The 25,921-nt window shown below is 40.6% G+C and overlaps 1 protein-coding gene across 1 annotated transcript in view; it reads left to right on the top strand.

Moving 5' to 3' along the window:
- Window positions 1-25,921, top strand: part of LOC118925978 (complement receptor type 2) — a 140,282-nt gene that overhangs the window by 87,959 nt on the left and 26,402 nt on the right. Inside the window, exons 25-36 of the mRNA XM_057508014.1 lie at window positions 1,257-1,342; window positions 3,137-3,355; window positions 6,012-6,191; window positions 6,951-7,050; window positions 10,028-10,113; window positions 11,831-12,229; window positions 13,617-13,793; window positions 13,877-13,979; window positions 15,288-15,373; window positions 18,779-19,006; window positions 20,976-21,155; window positions 21,757-21,856. Coding sequence (XP_057363997.1) covers window positions 1,257-1,342; window positions 3,137-3,355; window positions 6,012-6,191; window positions 6,951-7,050; window positions 10,028-10,113; window positions 11,831-12,229; window positions 13,617-13,793; window positions 13,877-13,979; window positions 15,288-15,373; window positions 18,779-19,006; window positions 20,976-21,155; window positions 21,757-21,856 — 1,944 coding nt within the window. The remainder of the gene's footprint in view (window positions 1-1,256; window positions 1,343-3,136; window positions 3,356-6,011; window positions 6,192-6,950; window positions 7,051-10,027; window positions 10,114-11,830; window positions 12,230-13,616; window positions 13,794-13,876; window positions 13,980-15,287; window positions 15,374-18,778; window positions 19,007-20,975; window positions 21,156-21,756; window positions 21,857-25,921) is intronic.

Below are 25,921 nucleotides of genomic sequence, written 5' to 3'. Positions count from 1 at the left end.
TGGCCTGCTGGACACTGAAATTGTGGTTAGGAGTTCATTTTAAAGGGGAAGTTTTGGTGTGGTTTTGGGTAAAAAAGAAATATCCAGGGAGATTAAATTTTGGAAGTGAATACGGGAAGTAAGACCAAGGGACAAATAGAACTAATAACACGAGGCAGGAGGGAAAAACTGGGGCATACATGAAATGGCAGGTTCAAAGACAAATACAACTTCGGGTCATGAATATATATGTCATAGTAAGTGAAGAAAATAATATTTTCCAAGTAGGGTAGAATAATAGTAATTTGATGCGTCCCAGAAAAAGTTTGATATGTAACAAAACTCTTATTAAAAATAACTAAGGTCATTTAAGAATTATTGCAGAAAATTTTTAAACCATCTAAAGTGAAATTTGTTATTGGACTGAAAGTATGAGAATAAGCATTTTTAACTCAATCATCCCTCATCTGGTTAGTGACGGGCTAAGGGGTCGTGGCAGCAGAGGTTGATGGTTTAGGTAAGGACATTAACCTGTTTGTGTGAATCTAGTACTGTTCTCAGTGTGCACCTCTCTCCATGGGTGTATCAAGCATGAGCAACCGAGCATCTAACTCAGAATGTTCTGTGGAATCTTTGGTGGCACAAAAATACCAGCCCCCAAGATTTAGAAGCCATGAGGGTCCAACATACATTGAGAATTTGGGATGATTCCATACAAAATTCATTTCCAATCTCCCTTCTCTTTTTCCCTAGAATATTCAGATTTACTCTTCAGTAGCCCAACATGCTGTGGTGAGCCTTCTTCACAACCATCACTGGTGTAGAGGACAATCTGTGCTCTCGTTCCGGTTATTCTCTGCTTTTCCAGTCCAGGCTGGGAGCTGTTTTACTTGCTGGTCCAGTGTCAGCACTAAGAGAATGTCGCACTGGAAGACTGGGTTTCTGATAACAACAATGAGTAGACTGATCAGATTTACCAGGAAATGATCAGGGAGAGAGCCATCTCTCTGAGTCTGGGTCCAGAGATGGCCACGATGCAATGACCCCCTTTTTCAGTTCAGGCTGAGACTATTATGAGACCAAGATGCTGTGCTGTGCTGTTCTGGCCTTTCTTTCAGAGGCTGTGATTTTTCCAGATTGACGTGGCCTCTGAACCTGTGCCACCTGCTGGTTTCAGATCCTCAATATGCTGCACTTTTCAGCAAGGCCTCAGATTGCAGAGTGAATGGCACTGTGGCTGACACAGCTCACCTATTCGCTACCATTTTCTTCTTTAGGTTCCAATTAAAAGGCAGCTCTGCTAGTCACTGTGTCTTGGTTGGAATGGAAACCCTTTGGAACAGCAGTGTTCCTGTGTGTGAACGTGAGTAGAGGAATAAAGCTTCAGGCCAATCTTTCCCCTTAATCTGTTTAATACTTTGACCTTGTGACCTTGCCTGGTGTGGCTCTTCTGTTTTCTAATCTGAATTATTGAAAGTTGCTTATGCTAACAGTAGTTTTTGTGAATCAATTTATTGTGATGCACGTTGTTGAGCAACATGGTTGGGAACCGTCTAATCAGCCTCTGTCATTTTGAATTTTGTGTGCTGTATGATAAATCCGGCCTTAGTTCGCCTCTAGGTCAGGAGAGAATAGATGATGTGAAACTTTGGTCAATTTCTTTCTTTCTTTGTTTGCCTCCTTCCTTCCTTCTTTCTTTTTTTTTCTTCCTGTCATCAAGGTGCAGTCCCTCTGCAATTTTCCCATTTGCTAATATACTGATATGAATTATTCATTCATTCAATCATTTATTGAGCACATACTCTGTGCCTGATAGTCTTCTAGGCACTGGTGTTACAGCCATGAACAAGATGAGCTAATTCCTTGTCCCTGTGTTATTGATTCTCAAGTGGGGAGAAGGGCAAAGAAACAAACAAATTAAATGCTGTGGAAATGACAGATCAGAGCAGTGCAGGAATGGGGAAAGTGGGGAGCAACATTACAAAGGGTAAGTGGTGCAAGACTCATTAAACTCTCAAAACATGTACCTAAATAAATTAGGCTGAAAAATTCAGCACTAAGCTGATTAAAAAATGACTCTCCTGTATGCAACATCACTACTGATTTCTCCCAGTCTCCCCATTTGTTTTTTCTGCAATAGAAGACATGACTTTGCTTCATCTCTTGATCCTAAAGACTGGAAAGTACATGTTTTTTAAACAGTCCAATTTTGCTAAAATGTTTGTGTTGCTAGAAATCTACTCAGACACCATATGATGCTTTCTATAGTAAAACTTCATAGGAGCAAAGCATATATAAATCTCTGCTACCCAAGAAACCCAGTGTTCATTGAAGCAACATGACAAATAGCCATCCCACTGGCATGCATTAGAGCTCAGTCCCTCAACTGTTTCTCTTATTTTTCAAGACTCTTACTGGTTGAAGTAGTTTCTTCCAAATCCCAAGCCTAATTAGAAATGCCAGTGAGAAGGGAAGAGGGGACTATTTTAAACAGACAAGCATATACCAGTAAGATGTAATAATTTGAGGCCTAAAAAATGTAAAGAAAAAGTAAATAAGCAGATCCACATAGTTTAAAAAACAAGGAGATCTAAATCATTCAGCATTTTTACAATGACCCATATGTTTCGATTCACTGTGATGGCACCACTACCACAATCAAGACTGATGGTCACTGTTGGGAAGCTGTGAAGGAAAGGCCTCTTCTTTAACTAAGGTGACCATTACGCCTGGAATACGTTGTAGAAATAATGTCCGAGAGTGTCAACTCCTTGGAGGACTGAGACCTAATCTCTGCTCTTCACCACTACATCCCCAGTGCCCAGATGAGTGGCTGGCACACAATAAGTGCTCAATGAATACATGTTGAGTAAATGAATGAGTCACCCTCCAAATGGTTATTTTTCTTCTCTAAAAGTTTAGGTCTTATTTAAAGGTGTAAAGCTTCTATTTTCCAGAAAACGTAACAATCTGGAAGATTCAAGATAGGCAAATTTCTTTTGTACTTTTTCAATTTTAAAACAATGAGGTTAAGACCTCTTCATTTAGTCCCTCCCGTCCAAGGTCTGATGGATAGTGATCTTTAGGTAGCAGCCACCATAGCAGCCTATGACTGTAGAATACCTCCAGTGAGGCAGCGCTCTTATCTTCTTTGCAGAAATCTTGTGTCCAAATCCTCCAGCTATCCTCAATGGGAGACACACAGGAAAACCTCAGGAAGTCTTCCCTTTTGGAAAAGAAGTAACTTACACATGTGACCCCCACCCATACAGAGGGATGACCTTTACCCTCTCTGGGGAGAGCACCCTCCGCTGTACAAGCGACGGTGGAGGGACTGGGATTTGGAGCGGCCCCGCCCCTCGCTGTGGACTTCCAGGTTAGTGCACCCTACCCCACATTCCAGAATATCTAAACCAGACCCTCTATATTTCTGTGATTACAATGTGGAGTTTATTTGTGCACATGACACAATTAAATGCCACATCAGTAATAAATGGTTTTAAACTATGTTAACAAGTCAGACTCTGATGGCATTCGCTGCTGCAGGGCTGGTGAAGAGAGAGGGACGTGGTGGGTGGTGGTTCTAATTCTGATTAGAATCAGAAGGAAAATGTTTTCAGAGCATTGGAATTGAGAGCAAATACCTATGAACCTTAGCCAGCTTTAGTTATACCATCCTCACAGGTTTTGGAGGGAAGCACAGACCAGCAGAGTACAAAGCCAGGCAAAATTGCTTTTAATTACCTATTTGGCCTGAGACCCCTGTGCATTCTCTATGAAAACTGGGCTGCCTTGTAGATGTTATTGAACCAAACCTGGGTCCTCTTGCCCGATGCACAGCAAGCCAAACACTGATATTAGGATGTAGTGTAAGAAATTAGGCATTTATTACAAGGTGCCAAGCAAGGAGAATAGGTAGCTAATGCTCAAGAACCCAAACTCCCCATTGGCTTATATGCAAGGTTTTTAAAGACAAAATTAGGAATTGCAGGGTGTGTACTCAGCTTGTGCACATTCTTCTGATTGGTCAGCGGTAAGGTGACAGGGGATTGCTTGGGGAGTCTTAGCTGTCAGTTTTCTGGCTCCACCCTGGGGTCTATGGGCTTGTGGCACATGGTCAGTGTTGGGAAGTTGTGAAGGAAAAGCTTCATCTTTAACTAAGGTGACTAATACACCTGGAATACATTGTAGCAATAATGTCTAAGCAGATGGCCCATCTGGTGAGGGAGGGGTCTAAGTTCCTGCCAAATCTCAAGGATATATGTGTCAAGAATTTATCTATTGCCTTGAGGGGGAACTCAGAGCCCTGTGTCTGTTTAACTTGCTTAACCTTGGTTGCAAACTTCATGTCCGTTCATCTTTAACTACCCAGTCTAATTCCCACATGACTGAGGGACTGGGACTTCTCTTTGTTAATGAGAAGTCTGAGGGGCTTCACCAAGGGGTGAGTACCTGCTCAGTTTCATAGACAAACCACAAAGATTCCTTTGGGCAATTTGGGCTAAGTTCTGAATTAAAATAAGGCTTTCTTGTTCCTTAGCCCCACACTAATTTTAGCCGTCGGTCTCTCCCCATTTTGGTGGAAAGAAAAAGGCAAGGAACATGACCTCAAGGGACAAATGCAAAATAAAGAGAGTGTGTATTTCTAAGATGGGGAGAAGGCTTCCCAAGACATCCACCCCCGAGGGGACCCACCCTCAGGAAGTGAGGAGGGGCAGGAGAAAGTAAATTGTAGAAGGGACTCTAGTCCTGGCATAACATGAGGACTGCTGGGAACTCTGAGAGAAAAGAGCAATCTGAGAAGACCAAGGGGCCAGTCACTCAGAAGTCACTCTACTTCTCCAACACCACAGCTTCTACTTGGGGTGCACCTAGGAGCCTGCTTACAACTCCAGAGACCTAGTCCAGATTGACTGCATCAACAGCCAGAGCCAATCTCCCCCTGGGTTCCATGACTTTTGTTCATCAGAATGCCATCCTGAGAGAGCTGGCCTAGTTTTATCAGCTAGATTTTTAGACTGAAGACCTGACAGACCTCTTCATGTGTGATTTTAGTATATGGTAGGTTTTAGTCATAATAGGGACTCCTTGAGCATTTAAGCTCTAAGATAAAATGGTAACAGGCAATATAGATGGATCCATATCCTGTGAAGAAACCTTGAAAATAAACCAACTGTTTATATTGAGAAAAAGTATTTAATTACGCTAAGGAGATGAGAAATTGGTTCACAAATCTGCATGCAGAGAATTCTCTGGGTGCAAAATTGGCTCTAGGATAACTTTTACTATTTGGTTATAATTGGAAGGAAGGTGGAAGAGAGCTGAAACAGAAGCTAAAAGAGAAGGTATTGTCAAAACCAAGTGGAGATGATTCCGATTTTTCCATGCATATATGCTTTTTTTGATTTCATATCATCTGAATGCAAAATGAGGTTTTACTTCTTGAAGCCTAGAGCTAATAAGCCATAGGGGCGTGGAGCTAAAGCTAGCCTTTGATTCAACATACATTTCAAACTATGTTTTCTTATATCAGGACTGTAGTTTTTATAAGTTTGTTTTTATTTTAAAGAGAAGCTATTTGTTTCCTTCTTGTGTGGAAATGGCTGGTTAGTAATCGGGCCTAGAAAGTTGGTGGCTGTGTTCCAGTGCCACCAGCATCTTGAGTTCTTCATTCATGCTTATGAGCCCTCCATTGGGGTTTTGATGTGCTGAAGTACAAGCAGACCAGACAGGAAAGGCGGAACCTGGGCAGGAGCTCTCTTTATGGTGCCCTAAAAATGTGAAACACTGAATTTGAGCTGTCTTTTACAGTAAATTATATGAGCAGACTGACCAGATAGTGGAATAGCCTTCCAAATAGTCTACTTTCTATGGACATGTGCTAAGGGAACTTTTGCTCTGAAGGTTACAAGGAAATTATCTTTCAATACCTTAAAGTCTTTCTTGTTCTGGCATTAGATCTAACCAGAGAGAAAGAAGAAGGGCATTGGGCATCTTTTTGTTAAGTCTGATGTTGATTTCTTGATCTCTAGGTTACTGTAATGCCCCAGATCCTTTTCAGTATGCTAAGTTGAAAATCCAAACCAACGAAACTGTGTTTCCCACTGGGACATCTTTAAATTATGAATGCAAGCCTGAGTACTACAGGAAGTCTTTCTCTATCACATGTCTAGAAAACCAGATGTGGTCAAGAGCCAAACATGTCTGCAAACGTGAGTAAACCCTACGCTGAAGCTTTTCCATGTTTGTCCAAGTATCTGTAAGATCTTATTTCATTTGTTCAAATTTTAAAGATTAAAACCTTTGTCAAGAGTGTTTGGATAGGTGGACATATGAGTTTGTCTTGTAGGTCACCCCTAATTTATTGGTTCAAATATTTATTTCATGAGAATGTTTCAAGCACTATTTGCAGGAAAAACTCATTCCCAATGAGAAAGTAAATAATGAATGACTCCATACTAGCAAAAAAAAACTGTAAGGAGATATAAACTCTTTGAATATCCAGGTAGGAAGAAAAATTGTATACTGATAGGATATAAGGCCATAAATAACCTTTATATTTTGAAAAGAGATTTGAGGTGGAGATAATACAAATCTAGAGGGGAGGTGTTTTTTTTTATACTGAAGTAGAGTTGATGCACAATATTATATTGGTTTCAAGTATACAACACAGTGGTTCAGTTACACACGTTAAATCCTCACCCCCACTAGTACAGTTACTATCTGTCAACATAAAAGATGCTACAGAGCCATTGGCTCTATTCTCATGGTGCACTTCATTAGAGGGGAGGTCATTTGACAGTGGTGCACATAGGTGGCGGATCCTGGGGCAGTATGTTGAGGCTTCTCAAAATGGCAGAATCTGTGGCACCATCAGAGTTGCATATGCTACAGTCAAGTTGGGACCTTACATACTAACAGAAGTTCAAATTACTGTTCCTGGCTCCAAAATTCTATTTCTTTTTCTGCAGGTAAATCATGTAGGACTCCTCCAGATCCTGTGAATGGTGTGGTGCACATAGGCACAGACACCGAGTTCATATCCAGAATCAATTATTCTTGTAATATAGGGTGAGTTGGCAGCAATATTCTTGGCTCCAGAGCTCCAGAACAGTAGTGCTACCTCCTAGCAACCCTCAAAAGGAGAACCAGGCTATAATATCTGTTCTTAAAAAGCTGGAACATAGGTGTTTAACTCCTGACTGAAATGAACAAAGGGTGGGGGCAGGGGGGGTATGTGATCTGCACACTTACTGGAAACCAGGATAGTGCATACAAGATAAGTGAGGTATTCACCAGGTAGAAAGGCAGAAATTGGGGGCAGGGCATCCTCAAACCATGCAAACAGCCCTCACTCAGAGAAGACATCACTGGAAGAAAGAAAAGTCCTCTAGGAATTGTGTGAGAAAGCAAAACTGAAAGATGACCACACTATCAGTTCGCAAAGTTGCCATAACAAAGTACCCCAGACTGGGTGGCCTAGAATAACAGATCTTATGTTCTCACAGTTCTGGAGGCTAGAAGTCCAAAATCAAGGTGTCTGCAGGACATGTTCCCTCCAGAGCCTCTGAGGGAGGATCTCTCCTGGCCTCTTCCAGCTTCTGGGAGCCTTGGGCCTTCCTTGGCATAGGGCAGCATCGCTTCAGTTTCTGCCTCTGATTCCCACGGCCATCCTCCCTCCATGTCTGTGTCTTCACACGACATTCTCCTCTCTGAGCGAGTCCAAGTCCAAAGTGCTCTTTTTTTTTTATAGGGACACCAATCATATCGGGTTGGGGCCCACCCTAATGACCTCATCTTAACTTATTATACCTGCAAAGGCCCTGTGTCCAAACAAGGGTACATTCATGGGGGTTGCGGGCTAGGAGTTCAACATACGTGTTCAGGGAACACTATTCAACCCATAGCAGAAACCCCCTGTGAAGACTGTGAGACACACAGGGCAGCGGCTCTGCCCTTGGTGCTGACCCTTGCCCAGCATGTAATGAAGTCTCAGCCTCCATCTCAGTGTGAGCGGCTCAGTCAGTGAGACACTGTAGGCTAAATGTGGGCTGCCGTGATGAACACTGCACAGAAACATGGTTTCCGGCAGATTTGCCACCCTAGGCCTTACAGGCCATTGTACCTACAAGCTGACAAAGTGAAATTAGAATCTAAACACTCACCTCTTTCTCTATTTTTTAGTACAATCTATAAATTCTCTGACTGTTCCCTCTTCATCTTGCATTATGGAATAAGGGTGACACTCCTTATAGTATAAAAAGGAAGAAAACCATTGAGCTTATGATAAGTTACAGGAAGTTAATGTAGAAGAGACCAATCTGAGAAATTAAAAAAGGAATTTCTCTTACATCGTTACTTCCAAGAAATCAGCAGCAAATGTTGAAAAACCTCCTGTTCATATTTTTAATTCAGTGCACACAGCTTCTGTGAAACGAACTAGGATAACAGGAATGTTTGTGCATGAATGAGAAGTGCAATTGTCAAACTAGCAAAACTAAAACATGCAGAATATTGTAGACGATTAAAGCAGAGAGAGGAAAAATTAATCAAATTCTCCCAGAATTCAGTGGAAAAGGATAAAGAAAAAGAGAAAAGAGAAGATACGTGTAAGACAGTACTAGGATTCAAAATACATGAAACAAAAAATTCCAGAAGGGAAAACAATAAGCCCATACTTAGCCATCATGACAGAAACATCTGTATTTCAGGAATAAAGAAAGTCTTCAGTAATGCAGAAAGAAAAATTAATAAACTATAATACCTACAAAAAATTAATTTATACCGACATCACATTGACTCTTATCTAACTAAATTGCAGAAGATAACGCTTCTCATGAGCCAAGCTAGTATTCACATCTAGAAATTACAAGATTACACCACTTATGTATACTTCTTGGGAAAAGAAAAAAGGTAAACTCAGGCAATAGATTAGTAATTTTTTTTAAGGAACATGATAAAATACAAAAGAAGTATCAGGTAAGAAAATGATAAAAACAAAAGTTTTAAAAAAACATGGTCAGATATTTTCTACAGTTATGAAACTGAATACAATGACAGAACTAATTGTTAAAAAGTGAAATTTTGCAATGTAATCCTAATTTAATAACAATCTCTAAAATCATAACATATGTTCATAAAACTAGAAAATAGCAGAATGCAAGACAATATAGCCTGGACTTATATAGGGGATGGATACACTGTACTTATCTTGATACTAAAATTGAGAAAATAGGTTTAAATATGTGTGTTGTGTATTATGTGTATATATATATACACACACACACTACACATGCGCAGAATGAAATTTGTAATGGAGCAAAAATTGGACATTTAACTTCCAAATTACTAGAGCAATGAAGAGAGGTTCACCTACTTGTTTCATTTAGCAAAAGAAAGGGAAGAAAAAGCAAAATACAAAGGAACGTATGTGACTCTCCTGCCAGAAGCAAGCCCCTGGTGTTTGGGACAGATCTGCTTGATTTATTGCTGAATCCTCATCACTGGACATTATGAAAGAAGCGGTCTAAATAATGATGACAAAGACGAAGCATACCATTTAGTTCACTAAATTTGAAAGGCTGTAATCTCCCTGTTGCAAGGTGAAGCCCTCTAAAAAGGGTCAAAAGTATCAAAGCTTGTATTCACTGGCATTGTGCCTAAACTGCAATGACATGGCCATATTAATTATATATGTGTATCAGAAAAATGCAAACGCATTAAAACATGACAATAATAATATGAGGGAAAAAAACAGAAGTTAAGAAGAAAATGATCAAACAGGTCTACAAAAGGATTGCTTTATTTGGGTACCTGGTACAATCCATAATGACGCTAGGAAATTAAAAGCAGAGGAGCCATGGGGAATTAGGAAATACCCTTTCAATAGTGAGATGATCGGGAAATAGAAATAAGAAAAAGCTCGATAAAATAGATGGAGTTTAGGCTAATCCTTAGACTTCTCCCAGATTGTAATCTTTCAGATTACATGCTGTGAGAAAATTGATGAATGTGTACAGCATAATTATTTTTCATTTCTTGCCCTTAGGTATCGACTCCTGGGAAGCTCATCTGCTAAGTGTATCGTCTCAGGAAATACTGTCATGTGGGAGACAGAGCCGCCCATCTGTGAACGTGCGTTGAAATCTCTTTCCCCATTTATCCCAGAGTTAATCCTAGAATTTACCCCCTGGAATTACAAAGAATAAATCTCATCTCTCTTGGCAGTGGTATCCTTCTGCTGTTTGAAGAAAGCCGCCATATCCTTGAAAGTGCTCACAATTTTCCAAGCTTCTAGTTCTTCCTGGTGTTTCTTTATCTGGGGGTATAAATTATTTTAAGCAATACTCTTGAGCTCATTTAAAACAGCTCCCAAATTCCTCTTTGGTTGGATGAATACTTCCCAGTTTGAAGATCATTCTCTTTGGTGAAGTAAACAAATACAAATTTAACGAAAATAGTCCTGCCTTCCCCTCTGCCAGGTCTTTATATCAGGCCATGTATTTAACCAGGAGCTGTCCCTTCTCTCTTATTCTTGGTCTGAACAGTGACCTGCCATCTTTTATATGAGTTGTTTGGAGTATGAGCTTCCTACACTTGGGGGCACATAGAGGAATGAGCAACTGCAAATTAACAAAGAATATCAGTCTATATAACCCTGAGTTTGGTGGTAATAAGAAAAAATCAATACTCTCAAACCTAGCTGGTGGTAGGATAAGTGAGAATAAACTTTCTAACAGGTAGGTATATAATATGCATCAAAAATCTTAACTGTATCCATGCATACAATCAGGATTTCTGTAGATCATTATCCATTCTTTAAAAAAACAGTCACCATCGGTTTTTGCAAGGATTGCTGTAGAGATGTTATCTCCATTATTGTTTACGGCAGTGGAAAAATCAAAATAATTTAAATGCTGAGCATATTCCAAACAATGTTTAGGAAATAATGTACTGAAAGAAACAAGGCATTTGATCTGTAAAAATGCTTTTAAAAACAAAACCTTAAAATATGCCAGAATGCATTAGACAAGAAAGATAACTCTTCCAAATGGAATTGGATAGCATATCTTTATACTGGAATATTATTCAATCAACAAACCCATTTTAGAAAAAATGTGTGTGAGTGCATTAAAGATTCCATATCAATCAATTAACAGTGGTTCTTTCTAGGTAATGCACTGAAAAATGATTTTTATTTACATTTTGTGAACTTTCTACAATAAATATGCAGGTTCTTAAATATTTTCTTAAAAATAAAAGTAAGTAAGGTACACCTGTCAATGAAAAATGTTAGTTACCTGTTTCTTGAATATTGAATTTTAAATTTGTTTATAAAATGATCTTTTTTAGGAGCATCTATGGTCCATTTCTTCTATATTTTACCTTTTCTTGAGTCAATATTGGCAAAATGTCTTTATCCCTAATACCTTCATTTTCAAAGTGTTAATATAGCACTCTAAATGTTTTATTTATCTGATAAGGATATGCTACTAATAACTGATAGGATACAGCCGTGTACCTTCCAGAGACACAGAACTGAATGGACGCCAGTGAAACAACATGTAAAGTCTTACTTAAAATGAAAAGCATGTGAACTATAATAATGCCAAGGCACAGTTACTGAAATAATGTTAATTGAGAAGAGCAGATGTCATAATGTTGTGGCTGACTAACCTGCAATTGTATGAAAACATGTCTGTACATTAACAAAGATTAGATGAAAGTAGCAGTATTGTGAATATTGACATTTTGGTAACTGGGATTTTTTTTTAAAGCTAGTTACCAAAATTCATGATTGAGTATAACTAGAAAATTGAGGTTTTGTTGAACTTGTTGTCCCTTTTCCCAGGGATTCCTTGTGGCCCACCCCCGGCCATCGCCAATGGAGATTTTGTCAGCACTGACAGAGAATATTTTCATTATGGAATGGTGGTGACCTATCACTGCAAACGTGGCAAGAGAGGACAAAAGCTGTTTGACCTCGTGGGCGAGCCATCAATATACTGCACCAGCAAGGACGGTCGCGTCGGCGTCTGGAGCAGGCCTCCCCCTCAGTGCATCATACCTAACACATGCACGCCTCCAGACGTTGAGCATGGAATAAGGGTGTCTGAGAACAGAAGCTTATTTTCCTTAAATGAAGTCGTGACATTTCAGTGTCAGCCCGGCTTTGTCCTGCAAGGACCGTCCAGGGTGCGATGTCAGGCCCAGAACACATGGGGGCCGGAGTTGCCGAGGTGCTCCAGGGGTGAGTCTGACTGAGGCTTTGCAGGGGCCAACACATGACATGAGTTGTAGGAGGGTCAGGAGCTTAGTGCTTGTTCTGGAGGGAAAGATGGGTGGTGAGCAATGTGAGTAAATTTAGGGGGACAAAGCTTGAATAACCACGGAAAAAAGACGTTTGGGACTCACTTTGAGCAGCGCTCAGGGCAAAGTGCCAGCTCCACTCTCTCTCAGTTACATGAAGAACCATGTGGACTTCCTGCTCGGCTCTGTAATAGGCGCCTTATATGCATTTTCTTATCTACTCTTTCCCATACGCCTTTACAATTGTGCTGTTCTTACACCCCTGTGACAGTGAAGTTAGCTTCATCTTTCAGGGGTTTAATAAATTATCCAAATCACATACACTTCGTCACGTACCCAGGAACAGAATGCAAGTAGTGTTTTATACCCCAGAGCCTGAATGCTGTTGCCCCACCATCAACATCTGCTGCAGAAAGACAGAAACTGGCTCCTGAAGACCAGTGGCACAGCCTCGGAATGACAGAGGGCCTCAGAGCTTGTCTACTCTGGTCCACCTCCTACATTTTAACATTAGGATTCTGAAGTTGAAAGTGAAAGGAACTTGCTCAAAGCCAAAGAGATTTTTTTATTCATCTGTAATTAGACATAGATTAGTTTGAACTGGAAATGAATTCTGACGTCCTGAGCACATATCAAAAGGGCTGTGAATGGAGGCGGCCAGATCTTGAGTTCAGTCTTCTCTAAGCAAGGTGCCTTCTCATTGCAAGGACTCACTTCTTGGGAGGACTTTGTTCTCCATGGCTTGGCGTGGCTTCTGATGCCGCAATAGCTGGCTTAGCAGTGAGACAAAGCGGAATCTTATAGTCACTCCACCCGTATCAGCCTTGTGCTGCCACTGACAAAGACAGATACATTTGGAAATTCCTATACTTGATCATAGAAGGGTAATAAAAGAGAAGAGGAAAAGTCTGCTCAGTCAATGTAGGCTCAGGCGACTGTCTCATCACCTGAAAGATGAAGATGTAAACTGGATTGCCTCCCCAGCAAATGTGTGGGTGGAGAAGCCCAGAACACTAATAACCCTATACTGGATAGCCAGCTCTGGAAGCCGGGCCCCTGGGCCTGCTGGGCCTATGAATGTATTTCTGCCTGTGCTGTGAGGGCTTGGGTTGTAGTTCCCTGTCTCTAACTAACTGTGAGGCTTTGGCTATATCCGTTCTCCATTCTTAGCTTTCACATCAGTAAAATGAGGGGGTTGGAGTATCATTTGACATCCTTGGTTATACCTGAATCCCTTTAATTATGAGTCTCTAATTCCTTGGGAGGGTTAGACTCTAGCAAAAGATGTTTCCTTAAACCTGACAGGTACTTTGCTGCTCTTTCCCCAGCATGTCGGCCCCCTCCAGAAATCCTGCACGGTAAGCACACCCCAAGCAACTCGGATGACTTTCCCCCCGGGCAAGAAGTGCTGTACAGCTGTGAGCCGGGCTATGAGCTCAGAGGGGCTGCTGCTCTGCGCTGTATGCCCCAGGGAGACTGGAGCCCCGCAGCCCCCCAGTGTGCAGGTACCTACGTTCTCATCTGACTTACTGATCAATCTCTTTGTCCCTCACGTGGCAATCTTACTCCTGATTTTTTTTCTTCCTAGTGAAATCATGTCCTGACTTCCTGGAGCAACTCCCCAATGGCCGTGTGCTCTCTCCACTTAATCTCCAGCTTGGGGCCCAAGTGTCCTTCGTTTGTGATGAGGGGTGAGTGTGACCTGGCATGGAGACCAGGGACACCGTGCTCGATGCTGCTATGCTGACACTCTGGGCACTGGGGATTTATCCAAACAAGGGGGCTGCCTAACAGAAGAGAAGTACTGAATGAGACTAATATCAGAAGCAATGATTGAGAAATATGGTTAGAGCCACCTGGAAACGTGAACAGATGTTTAAAAAGGAAGAGCAGTAAATATACTCAACAGCAGAAATATAACAGCGGAAATATAACAACAGATCTTGCATATTTAGGCTGATCATCACATATAAGAAAAAATAGTGATCTATAAGCATGAACAGAGAAATATTCCAGAGGTTGTTTTTAAATGTTTGACATATGAAAGAAAGTTAAATATATAAGTGTGATGCAATGATTGTTTCAGGAAACTTTTAAACATATCAATAGTGGAATCTGGAATAAGTAGAAGTCTTTTGAATCCAATTACATATCATCTAATTAGTATTAGGCTTTGTTGAAGGGGTATAAAGACTGATGTTTATGTTTCAAATGATGTCATTAACTCTTTATGTGACTCTAAATGATCTTAGTACTACAATCAACACCACTGGCAGGTAAAAAGCACGGACAGCAGAGCAGTTGTTCTCAACATAGTCCAAGGACTCCTTCAGGCATCAAGTACCAGTCAACCCAAAAAGGCTTGGAGGCAATTCAGGAGGCCACCGCTCTGACAGTTAACCAGATGTTTTGGCATGATTGTCTTCTAAAGAATCCTCTCTTCTCACCTTTTCTTTTTCCCGGATAACTTACTACTCTTTAATAATCCAGAACTGCCGTAAGTCTCATTCAGGAACATTCCAAAAGCATTGGCAAAAGGAACAGCCTCTGATATCCTTTCCTCATGTTCTCTGATTTGCCAACTTAAAGCAGGAGTTGTTTTCTTCCTGGTGCGCTGAGGGGGGAAAACGCTGCATTTTGCATCAGAGGACAAAGTTTCTCCTAGTGACAGAAAGGGAGCAGTCAGAGAGCAGCCAGGCAAGGATGTCCTCCTGAAGGTCCAGGACCAGACCAAATAACTGCCTGTCTGTTCTGTCTCCCTTCTTCAGTTCAGGCCTGTCTGACTCCTGGGCTTTGTCCACTGTTACTGCTTTGTTCTCACTGCAAGCTACAATCCTTCACACTGTTTGGGGTCCTGAGCCTCTGCCAGGGGAAACTGCAAGTGAGCTGACCTTTTTCACCTGCGATTAACTTGGGAATCGCATTGTATTTTAGCAATAGAGTAGAAGCTGAGACCTGCCCATGATCCGTAGTCACTAACTACTGCTTTTGTTCCTTAGGTTCCATTTAAAAGGAAAGTCTGCTAGTTACTGTATCTTGGTTGGAATGAAGCACCTTTGGAGCAACAGCGTTCCTGTGTGTGAACGTGCGTACAAGGGAGGATCTATCTGTTCAAGTTTGCATTTTCTTCAGTTTCTTCAGGGTTTTTTTGTTTGTTTTCTTGATGTGTTTTGCCCCATGAAGTTATCTAACCTCTGTCCCTCTGTTTATTCATTTCTGATAGACACATTTCTGTGGTAGACTAGGCATGTTTTGGAGGGTTTATGACCATCACATGTTTGGGGTGCCATGCTATGAATATTTATAAGGATACCAAGTGCAATAAATGGGCAGAAATGCTTCATAGATGGGGAAACATTTATGACCTGAAGCTTTGTCAAGTTTCCCTTTTTTCCTGTCAAAAATAATAGTCAAACTTTAGCTTTTCTACATCTTCCTCAATCATCTATTTATTCATATACTCATTCTTTCAGTGAAATTTTGAAGCATCTCAGTCTTCCAGACAATAAGAGTATGCCTGTAAATAAGACAGACTAGGTCCCTACTCCCACGCTGTTTATACTCTTATGCGGAGAAAAAAGACAAAAATAAGAAATAAGTAAATAAGCAAACACATAAATAGACTGTTATTAAGAAAAAAACAGGACAACACAATAAGATAGTCATATGAAGGGGCATAAAGAATGCCAGGAAAAGAATAGATTTTTCCATTTAAAATAAGGTGATTAAGGAAGTCTTCACTGAGAAAGTAACATTTGAGCATTGATCAAAATTAGTTGACTACGCATGTGCATAAACAGAGGGTGAACTTTATGGTGAAGGTGCAGCAGAAAGTACAAAGGCCAAGGGCAGAAATGTGCCTGGCATTTCCTCGGAAGCCAGTGTGACTGGTGTGGAGTGAGCAAGGTAGGAGCAATGGGAGCTGATAAAAGACAAGTAACTGAATCCTGTAAGGACTTAGGTTTTCACTCTGAACAAGATGGAAAGCCATTGGAGTATTATTAATAGAAAAGTAACATGATCTAACTTATTTTTAATGCTGTCAACCTGGCTACTCTAAAAAGAGCTGAGTTGAAAGGGGGATATCTTGGATGGAGATTCCCCAGAAAACAGTGCCAGAGGCAAAGCTTAAGTTATAATGTTTTATTGGAGGGCACAGTCCCAGGCTGGCAAGAGTGAGGAGGAATAGAAACAGAGGCAGGGAGAGAATAAAGGAGATAAATAAAAGATATTCTGTTTCTGAGGTGGCCGTAGCTTCTCGAGAAAAGCAGCTGGTTGTTTGGTTATATAGGACGTCCCTGGATAGGCCCTGCGAAACCAGAACTCTCCGTTAGAAAGAGGAAGAGCAAGCAGTTTATCTGCTGGGTCTTTCCTGTCCCCTGTCTCCTATTTACCCTGAGGTTATTAAGCCCCTGGCTTCCGTGCTGTATTATCTCATCCCTCTGGTCAAACTCGGGGGATAGCAGTGCCCATGACCTGTTGCATGGGACTTTACCTGAGCCTAAAAGAAAGAGCCAGAGCAGCCATGGGTGCGGTCATGCCTTGGCTGTGGGGTCTGCTTTGAGCAAGGGGACAGCAGAGGCTGCACAGGAGCTGTCTCTCACCCCTGGGAAGGCTGAGGCAGTCAGTGCTGACCAATGAGGCACAAGTAGAATCCGTCACACTCTTGATTCACAAAGCAGCTGAGGGCCCGAAATGCAGGTCTAGCCAAGAACATGTGAGGATACTGCTGCAGATACAAGCAGGGGGCCTACTGCAAGGATCTTACCGAAGACACTGGCCCAGGATAGCAGTGGGAGGTGTGATAAGGAGCACCCAGATTCTGGATGTAGTCTGAAGGCAGCAGGGATGTGTTTTGCTGATGGTTTAGGTACCGAGTTTAAAAAAGTGATTAAATGAGCATCTAGGGAATGAATGGGGCCTGAGAATGGATGCTGAGCCTTATAAGTCCAACATCAAGAAGTTGGAAGGATGGGAAGGAATCAGCAAAGGAGGTTAAGAAGAAGCAGCCAGTGTGTAGAAAAGAAAAACTACGAGATGAGGTATCTTGGAAGGCAAGGAGAGAAATTCTTTTCAGGAGATGAGACTAAGCAACTGTGTCAAATTCCACAGAGAGATCAAATAAAGTGAGGACGGGAAATTATCCTTATGTTTGGTGACTTGGAGGTCATGAATGACCCTGACAAAAGTTCTGTACAACTGTACAAAGGCCTGCCTGGAATGAGTTTATGGGACAGTGAAGGAGAGGAGTGACGGGTTCTAGACAACATCTTAGAGGAGCTCTAATGTAGAGGGAATAGAGACATGGGACCGTAGCTACAGAGAGAAGTTGGATTAAAGGAGTTTTTGTTTTTAAGATGACAGAAATTTAGTGTGCCATATACAGAAACACGATTAACACATCCAATCTGTCCATTTTCTTCTTCTCTAACTCAAGCAAGATATGGCTTCAACTTCAGATCATAACTGTGGAAAAGTGCATGTTTATAATAGAATTTTTTTAACAAATACTTTGTTTTAAAATTATTTGGACATTCTGTACTGATTTATGTAATGAAACTTGATGATTACGTCTTTCACATTTGGAAGTCAGCTACTTGAAAATCTTAACTTTCCTGGAACATAGTGAAGAAGCATGAAAGAAAAAAAGGAAAGAATACTCTCATGAACTCAGAGATGTACCTGAGATCACTTACTAGAGTGTACATATTGGTTGAGCGATTCTATCCTTTGATTAGTTCTTTTAAACTACAGTCTTTTCCTTAATATAAACCAAATCAGAAGGAGCTTCTCTAAATAGACACACTCAAAAGGAGAAATGTGTGTTTCTTCAATGAGAAAAAAATTGTAAAAACCAAAAAGTATCTCAAAAGTAATAACATTTCTGAGCCCTTTGGACCATGCACAGGAGTATGGAGGATGTTTCGTTCCATTGTGACAGCATTACTATACCCATTTCATTTTCAAGAATAGCAGCTTCAAGTCATCAAGAAGAGATTAAATCATTGATAGAAAAAAATAGTAAATACATAATATATTTTGAAAGATGTCCTAGGTTGAGGATCCTTGATATTATTGAGATCTTGTCAATCTTGTGCTTAAAATACTACTTGATATGCCATAGGTGCTCAAAATACTATTTTTGGATTAATGGATGATTTTTTTTATTAATGGGTGGTTTCCTTATCAACATGGTTAAGAAGATTTTTGTTTATTTTAAAGGAATTGAGTTCTCAGTTATCGAGAAGTCTTAACTCTGAAGAGGTCAGGTTGCTGGAGTCCCTTTTGCACTTCTGTAATAAACACCGACTTAGGTGTCTCATTAAGCTGCACCTCAGCAGAGCCCTAACGTATAGATTTTGGCCTCTCCCTAAGAGCTTAATTGCTGTTTAATTGGCAGCACAGTCACAGCACCCCATAACTGTAGAATCCACCTAGATTAAAACTGAAACATTTTCATGTAATTTACAGTTCTTGTGTTTTTTTCTAGAAATCTTTTGTCCAAATCCTCCAGCTATCCTTCATGGGAACCACACAGGAACTTCTCTGGGACGCATTCCCTACGGAAAGGAAATCACTTACACGTGTGACCCCCACCCAGATGGAGGGAGGCCCTTCACCCTCCTTGGAGAGAGCACCCTCCGCTGCATGAGCGACGGTCAAGGGAATGGGATTTGGAGCGGCACCGCCCCTCGCTGTGCGCTTTCTGGTCCTGCTGGTCAGTACCCACTTCCGCATACCCTGCCTGGGCTCAGGACATCTGAACCAGATCCTTCATATTTGTATAGTAAGATTATGGTGTTTCCTTGTGAGTTTAGCTGTGTTGTAAGTGGAAGTGTTAAAATTACAGGCTCTAGGTAAAACTGATGTTCAGCAGTACCAAGCCGTGTTTGAATAGCTAAGATGCTAATAACTCTTCTTGCTGATGTAAGAGGAGAAAGGGAAGGGTGGAGGGAAGGCAGTAAGCACAAACTGTGTAATCAAGGAGAAAATAGTCGTTGGGGAGGACGTGGAAACAACTGCTTATGCACTCTAACCAATGTCAGGATGACTGATATACCGTCTCCACAAGCTAATAGGCATGCAAAGATAAAACTGGCAACACGGGTACTATTTAGCCAAGGCTTTAGCTGGTCCTACGCTGAACAGGCTAAGTAACCAAAAGGCTCTCCTTACCTTTGTAGCTTTGAGCTGACTCAGATTCCCTCTTTTGTCAGCTTTCCTCTGGGGCCCACTTAATCCTTTTCCCTGAACTCTTCTACTCTAGGAATGAGAGAAAGCCAGAAAAGATCCGATCAAGGGAAAGGATACAAAAAGGAGGAGCCTATTTCTTCCTAAGGACTGGAGAAGGTTTCTTGGTTCTTGAAAGCCCAACTTTAGGTCTCCCCAAGAGTGGGAGCTGGAGTAGCCTGGGGACGGGGCACCGGCTTTGGAGTCCCAGGTCACGCACAGGGAAGCCCTAAGGCAGAGAAGCCCACACAAAGGCTACCCATGAGACATTTAACCTTTGCTCCCCCTCGCCCTGCAGCTGGCTGGTGTAGATCAGAATCCAGTGAGATTGCTTTAAATGTAGACGCCTAAGCCCCTGGCCAGGCTTACTGAATGGGTAAATGGAAGCAGTCTCCTCCAAAAAGGAGGTAGTTGAGTTCAGATTTTATTTCAAAGTAGGCAGCACCCTCTCATAAAGAAGACGTAGCTTCTTAGAGGAAGCGGCTGGATGGCTTAGTCTGTTTTGTCCCTGTCCTTAAATGTCAGCTCAGCATCAGCATGAGAAAAGTAGTCTTAATTTCCTAGGGCTGCCATAAAACATCACAACAAACCAAGTGGCTTAAAGCAACAGGTGTTTATTCTGTCACACACCTGGGACCTAGAAATCTAAAATCATGGTGTCAGCAGGGCTACACTTCTTTGCCTCTCCCAGCTCCTGGTGGTACCTGGCATTTTGTCACTTGTGGACACATCACTCCAATCCCTGCCTCTGTCTTCACATGGCCTTCTCCTCTGTGTCTCTGTGTCTCAAATCACCCTCTTCTTTTCTTGTAAGGACATCACCAGCCATTGGATTTAACACCCACACTGGTAATCTAAGATGATGTCATCTTGAGATTGTTACCTTAAATATATCAGAAAAGACCCATGTTAAACCATGCAAACTTCTTTAACTGAGATGAGCAAGTACTCTAGCTGAAGTTCTGGGTGGATTTATCTTTTGGGTGGAACATCGTTGATTTCACTATAAGTGGTGGCTGCTAGTTAGCGACAGAGAGGCAGCTTATGGTGGACACCCCGAGAAGGAGGTAGGGAAGAATGAATGGAGAGAGATGGTAAAATATGTCTTGATATATATAAGTACATTAACACCAGTAAATGAGGATATGGATGGTAACTCTATATCCAGGCACTCTGATAGGAGACCTGACACATGCAAACTATGAGCTAAACTCTTGTGCTGGTACAATAAGAGCAGAAAGGCCAGAAAGGTGAATAATCTTCCAAGTAACAAAAATTGTCTGATGACTAAATGCTATTGGAAAACACCATCCTAAAGTAACTTCAAGGGAAAGGAAATCTTTTGCCATTACTCTTAGTCTCTGTTTCTGTAATCCCATCTATCAGCTAACTGGAGAGAAAGAGACAGGGTGAGATCTTTCTGCTCGTTTTGATATTCCTGTGGTTTTGATCTCCAGGTCACTGTAAGGCCCCAGAACAGTTTCCATTTGCCAACCCTACAACCCCGACTGATGAGTCTGAGTTTCCAATTGGGACATCTTTGAATTACGAATGTTCCCCTGGGTATTTTGAGAGTATGTTCTCCATCACCTGCTTAGAAAACTTGGTCTGGTCAAGGGCTGAAGATACCTGCAGAAGTGAGTAACCCCGTCCTGGGAGCTGTGTCATGTATGTCAAAGACTGTGGGATCTGCTCTAATTTGTTCAAATTTTGAAGGTGAGACGTCTGTTTGCTCAAAGTATTTAATGGAGGGTGGACTTATAGGTCATCCTTTCTTATGGCTGGAGTTTCTGTACCTTGACTAAACATCCACCTTATGGTAATACTCTCACAAAAGGGATATTTTCCATTCCTTGGAGGTGGCCCTTGATGACTAAAACCATGAAATGAATCAAACAGGGGCACACAAAAGAAAATTACATGAGTCACAGTGAACTGTGCTTAGCTAACTAAGATAGACGAGAAATCCCAAATTTTGAAGCCTTTGATTTAGGCTTATGGGACAAGAAAACGATTCTTTAGCCATAAATGACCTTTACTGGAAGATGGAAGGTAGTCTTTTAAAAATCAGTACCATGTGGCTGCTTGATTCTGAGGTTGTATGGTGAGTTTCCTCAAAGCGGTCCATTCAGTGGAATAGAAGTATATATAGGCTGTTCAGTCTGCTACAGTCTGAATCATAAACACAAGGTAAATTGAACTCTACACCTAGTCCCAAATTCTGCTTCTTTTCCATAGGAAAATCATGTGGAACTCCTCTAGAACCCTTCAATGGCATGGTGCATATAAACACAGATACCCAATTTGGATCAACAGTTAATTATTCTTGTAATGAAGGGTGAGTTGGGGGCACTATCTCTGGAATGTGAGTTCCAGAACAGCAATGCCATAATAACCAGTCTTTGATAGGCACACTAGACTATTGCCACCTATTCTTCAAAAGTAAACAAAAAGACTTCTGGAGCAAGATGGTAGCTTACACATAGACATATGACCAAAGAAATATAAAAAGAAAGAACAATCTGTATCTGTTATAAATTAGGGGAGGGCCCTGAGCTCCTGGCAAAGGTAGTGCATGTGACACCTGGTAAGATATTCACTGGATGAAAAAAAAGTAAAGGGAAAAAATGCTAGTTAACCATGCAAACCATGATCTCCTCAACTGAGATCAGCAGGTAGTAGAGTGGAGCTGGAGGACTCTGAAGCCTGGGAGGGTACATCTTAAATGTGACAGCAGCTCTGGGAAATCTAAATATTAAAATGCACACAGTGTGGGGACATTAATGGAGTTCTTGCTCTTGACTTTTCCTTGGGACAGGGAATCATGCTAGAAGCTGCTGCCTCAACTTGGAGCTACTAAAACATGTGTCCTAATTATCAGTTGCCACAGTAAATTCAGAGAAAAAAAGATATCTATGTTAAATCTTCCCACAAAAACTGCCCATGGTCATCCACTCCATCCTATTCCACCCCAGCTATTGTACTATGATCCAGGCATCCTGTGATTAAACTAGGATAAGCCAATATTCACCCTCTCTCGCTTTGTCTGAGCCTGGGAGATCTGAACAGCTTGCCACACAATCTCTTCTTACCTCCCAATGTGAAGAAGCCTAGACCTCCCCTGTGGTGAGCCAGCCAAACCACCACCAAACAGAAGGAAAGATACAACAGCTGGGAAAAAAAGAGACCCATCTGAGAAATCAGAGAAAATATTCCTCTACAAATCAGTATAGTCCAATAAACAAGGGACTAACCTCTAAAACAGGATATTAGAAATCTCTCACCTGTCTGTAACATAGAATCTACAAAACAGTAAGAAGCGTTTATAAGATTTAATGACCTTACATCAGGAAAATTTCTATATGGATAAAAAAACAGGTGTCTAAACTGCAACAATAATCAGGAGATAGAGTCTTGAAAAAAGAAGAAGAGATCATTAGAAAACAGGATAAAATTCTCCAAAATCAACCAAGGACAAAAGTGGGAATTATACACACACACACACACACACACACACACACACACACAATTCTAAGTATGAGAAAAAAGAAGAAGCGAAGCATTAATTAGCAATAATGGATATAAAATCATAGATTTCTATCACTATAGCTAGGATGTTGGGGGTAAAGAAACCGTGTTTAATTTGTTATACATAGGGGATGAATAGATAACACATGTTCTTGACATAATCAATAAAAAGAAAATGATATTCTACACTAGTATAAAATCAAAATATGTACCTTCAAGATCACAGGTACAATCAAAGAGTAAACCACTTTCTCCATATGACAAAAGAGGAGTAAGAGAAGGAAGAGCACGGAAGCTCTCTGTCTCTTTTCTTAGAAACGGCATCAGCAGAACAGGAACGGAGTTGTTCCACCACAGTGCTGAGTTCCATCTCTTGGAATTATTAAATAAACCAAAGGGAAAGAATGATATAAGCAAGATTGAACCCATCAATTATGACAATAAATGTCAGTGGCTTAATTTCCCATTTTGAAGGACAATGCCTGCTAAATATAGTCAATAAAAACTTCTAACTACAAGATATTTAAGACACATTCCTAAAAGAAAATGACACAGAAAATTAATTTATAATGGCATAAAAATTACTTAGGCATAAATTTAACCAAGGGAACACAAAACTTATACACTGAAAACTATAAAACACTACTGAAATAATTTAAAGAAAACTTAATAAACAGAAAGACATCCATTTTCATCGACTGGAAGATTTAATATTGTTAAGATAAAAATATTGCCCTAAGTAATATAGAGACTCAAAGGAATTCCTATCAAAATCCCAACAGTAGTTTTAGAAGAAATGGAAAAACCATTCTAAAATTCATATGGAATTTCAAAGGATATAGCCAAACAATTTTGAAAAGAACAAAGCCTGAGGACTCACACTTTCTGATTTCAAAACTTACTACAAAGTTACAGTCATTAAAAGTGTTATTGGCATACAGTTAGACATACCAAGGGAACAGAGTGACAGCCCAGAAATAAAGCCACACATTTTCAGTCAATTGATTTTCAGCAAGGGTGCCAAGACCATTCACAGAGGAAAGAACAGTCTCTTCTACAAACAGTCCTGGGAAAACTGGATGTTCACATGTAAAAGATTGACATTAGACTCTTGCCTTACACCATATAGATAAATTAACTCAAAATGGATCAAAGACCTGAAGAGTTAAAATTATAAAACTCTTAGAGAGAAGCATAGGGGAAAATCTTCATGACCTTGGATTTGGCAATGGTTTCTTCAATATGATACCAAATGTACAGACAACAAAAGAAAAAACAGAAAAATTGGATTTTTAAAATTTGAAACATTTTTGCATGAAGATACCTAAGTCCATTCAGGCTTGTATAACAAAATATCACAGATGAGGTATCTTATAAATAACAGAAATTTATTTCTCACCATTCCAGAGGCTGAAAGTCTGATATTATGGTACCAGCATGGTCTGTGAGGCCCCTTCCAGGCTGCTCCTGTCTCACTGTGTCCTGGTAGAGGGGCTAGGGAGCTCTGTGGGGTCTCTTTTATAAGAGCATTAATTCCCTTCATGAAGACTTCATCCTCATGATCTAATCACCTCCCAAAGGTCCCATCTACTAATACCATCACCTGTGGAGGTTATGATTTCAACATATGAGTTTAGGGAGTCATAAACATTCAGACCATAACAGACACTATCAAGAGAGTGAAAAGGCAACCCACAGAAGGAGAAAAAATATTTGCAAATCATATATCTGACAAGGATTTAATATCTAGAACACATAAAGAGCACTTGCAATTCAACAATAAAAAGACAAACAACCCTATTGGAAAATGAACAAAAACTCGAGTAAACACTTCTCCAAAGAAGACATACAAGGTCAATAAACACATGAAAAGATGCTCAACACATTAGTCACTTGGGAAATGCAGATCAAACACATTTCACACCTCCTAGGATGACTTTAATAAGATTCTTTTTTTTTTAAACAGAAAATAAAAAGTATTGGTGAGAATGTGGAGAAATTAGAACCCTTGTGCATTGCTGGTGGGAATGTAAAGTGGTGCAGCTGCCACTGAAATTGTAAGATATCTACACTATGAACTATTTTTCTGTAATCAAAAAAGAGTTAATTAGATGCTATATTCAGTGACCTGGATGGATGACCGTGATGTGACATTAATTGAGAAAACAATTTGCAGAGAAGCATGTGAAATTTGTCCTCAATTTGTAAAAATAATAACAGGTTTGAAGGAGATATTCTATATGCATGTATGTGTGTGAATGAGCTTAGAAAAAGTGGGATTACCTGAGACGGGGTGGGAATGACAAAAAAATACATGGTATTCAAAGTGAATACATACGTTGTAAAATTATGCTGTTAAATTACTGAAAAATAAAGTCAACTTTAAATAACCAAATAGTCAAGGAGCTGATGTTAACCTGGACAAATGAAAGATAGATTGTTTTGACCAAGGGATGGCAAACTCTTTCTGTCAAGACCCAGATAGTAAATATTCTCAGCTTTGTGGGCCATACAATCCCTATTGTAACTACTCAGCTCTGCAAATGAGACAGACAATAGACAAATGCATGTGTGGCTGGGTTCCACTAAGGTTTCATTTACAAACACAGGCTTGCAGGACCCATTGACCCTGGTGAGAGATTTAGTTTGCCTAGCCCTGGTGAGAGAATGTGATGGTAAGCTTTAGTTTTCCTCAATTCCTGTTACTATTCGAAGTCCCAGACGTTTTAAAAAGAAACAAGAAGATAGACTGGTAAGATTATAATAGTGGTTGAAAAGTTCAGATTGGGCAACTGAAGGTACAAAGAATAAAATGCTGAGGAGTAGAGCTGCCTCGGTACATGTGTGCCGAACATTGTACCTTCCAGAGAATGTA

This window comes from Manis pentadactyla, chromosome 9, assembly GCF_030020395.1.
Source record: "Manis pentadactyla isolate mManPen7 chromosome 9, mManPen7.hap1, whole genome shotgun sequence".
Classification (NCBI taxonomy): Eukaryota; Metazoa; Chordata; class Mammalia; order Pholidota; family Manidae; genus Manis; species Manis pentadactyla.
This window is presented reverse-complemented; position numbering and strand designations above follow the sequence as displayed.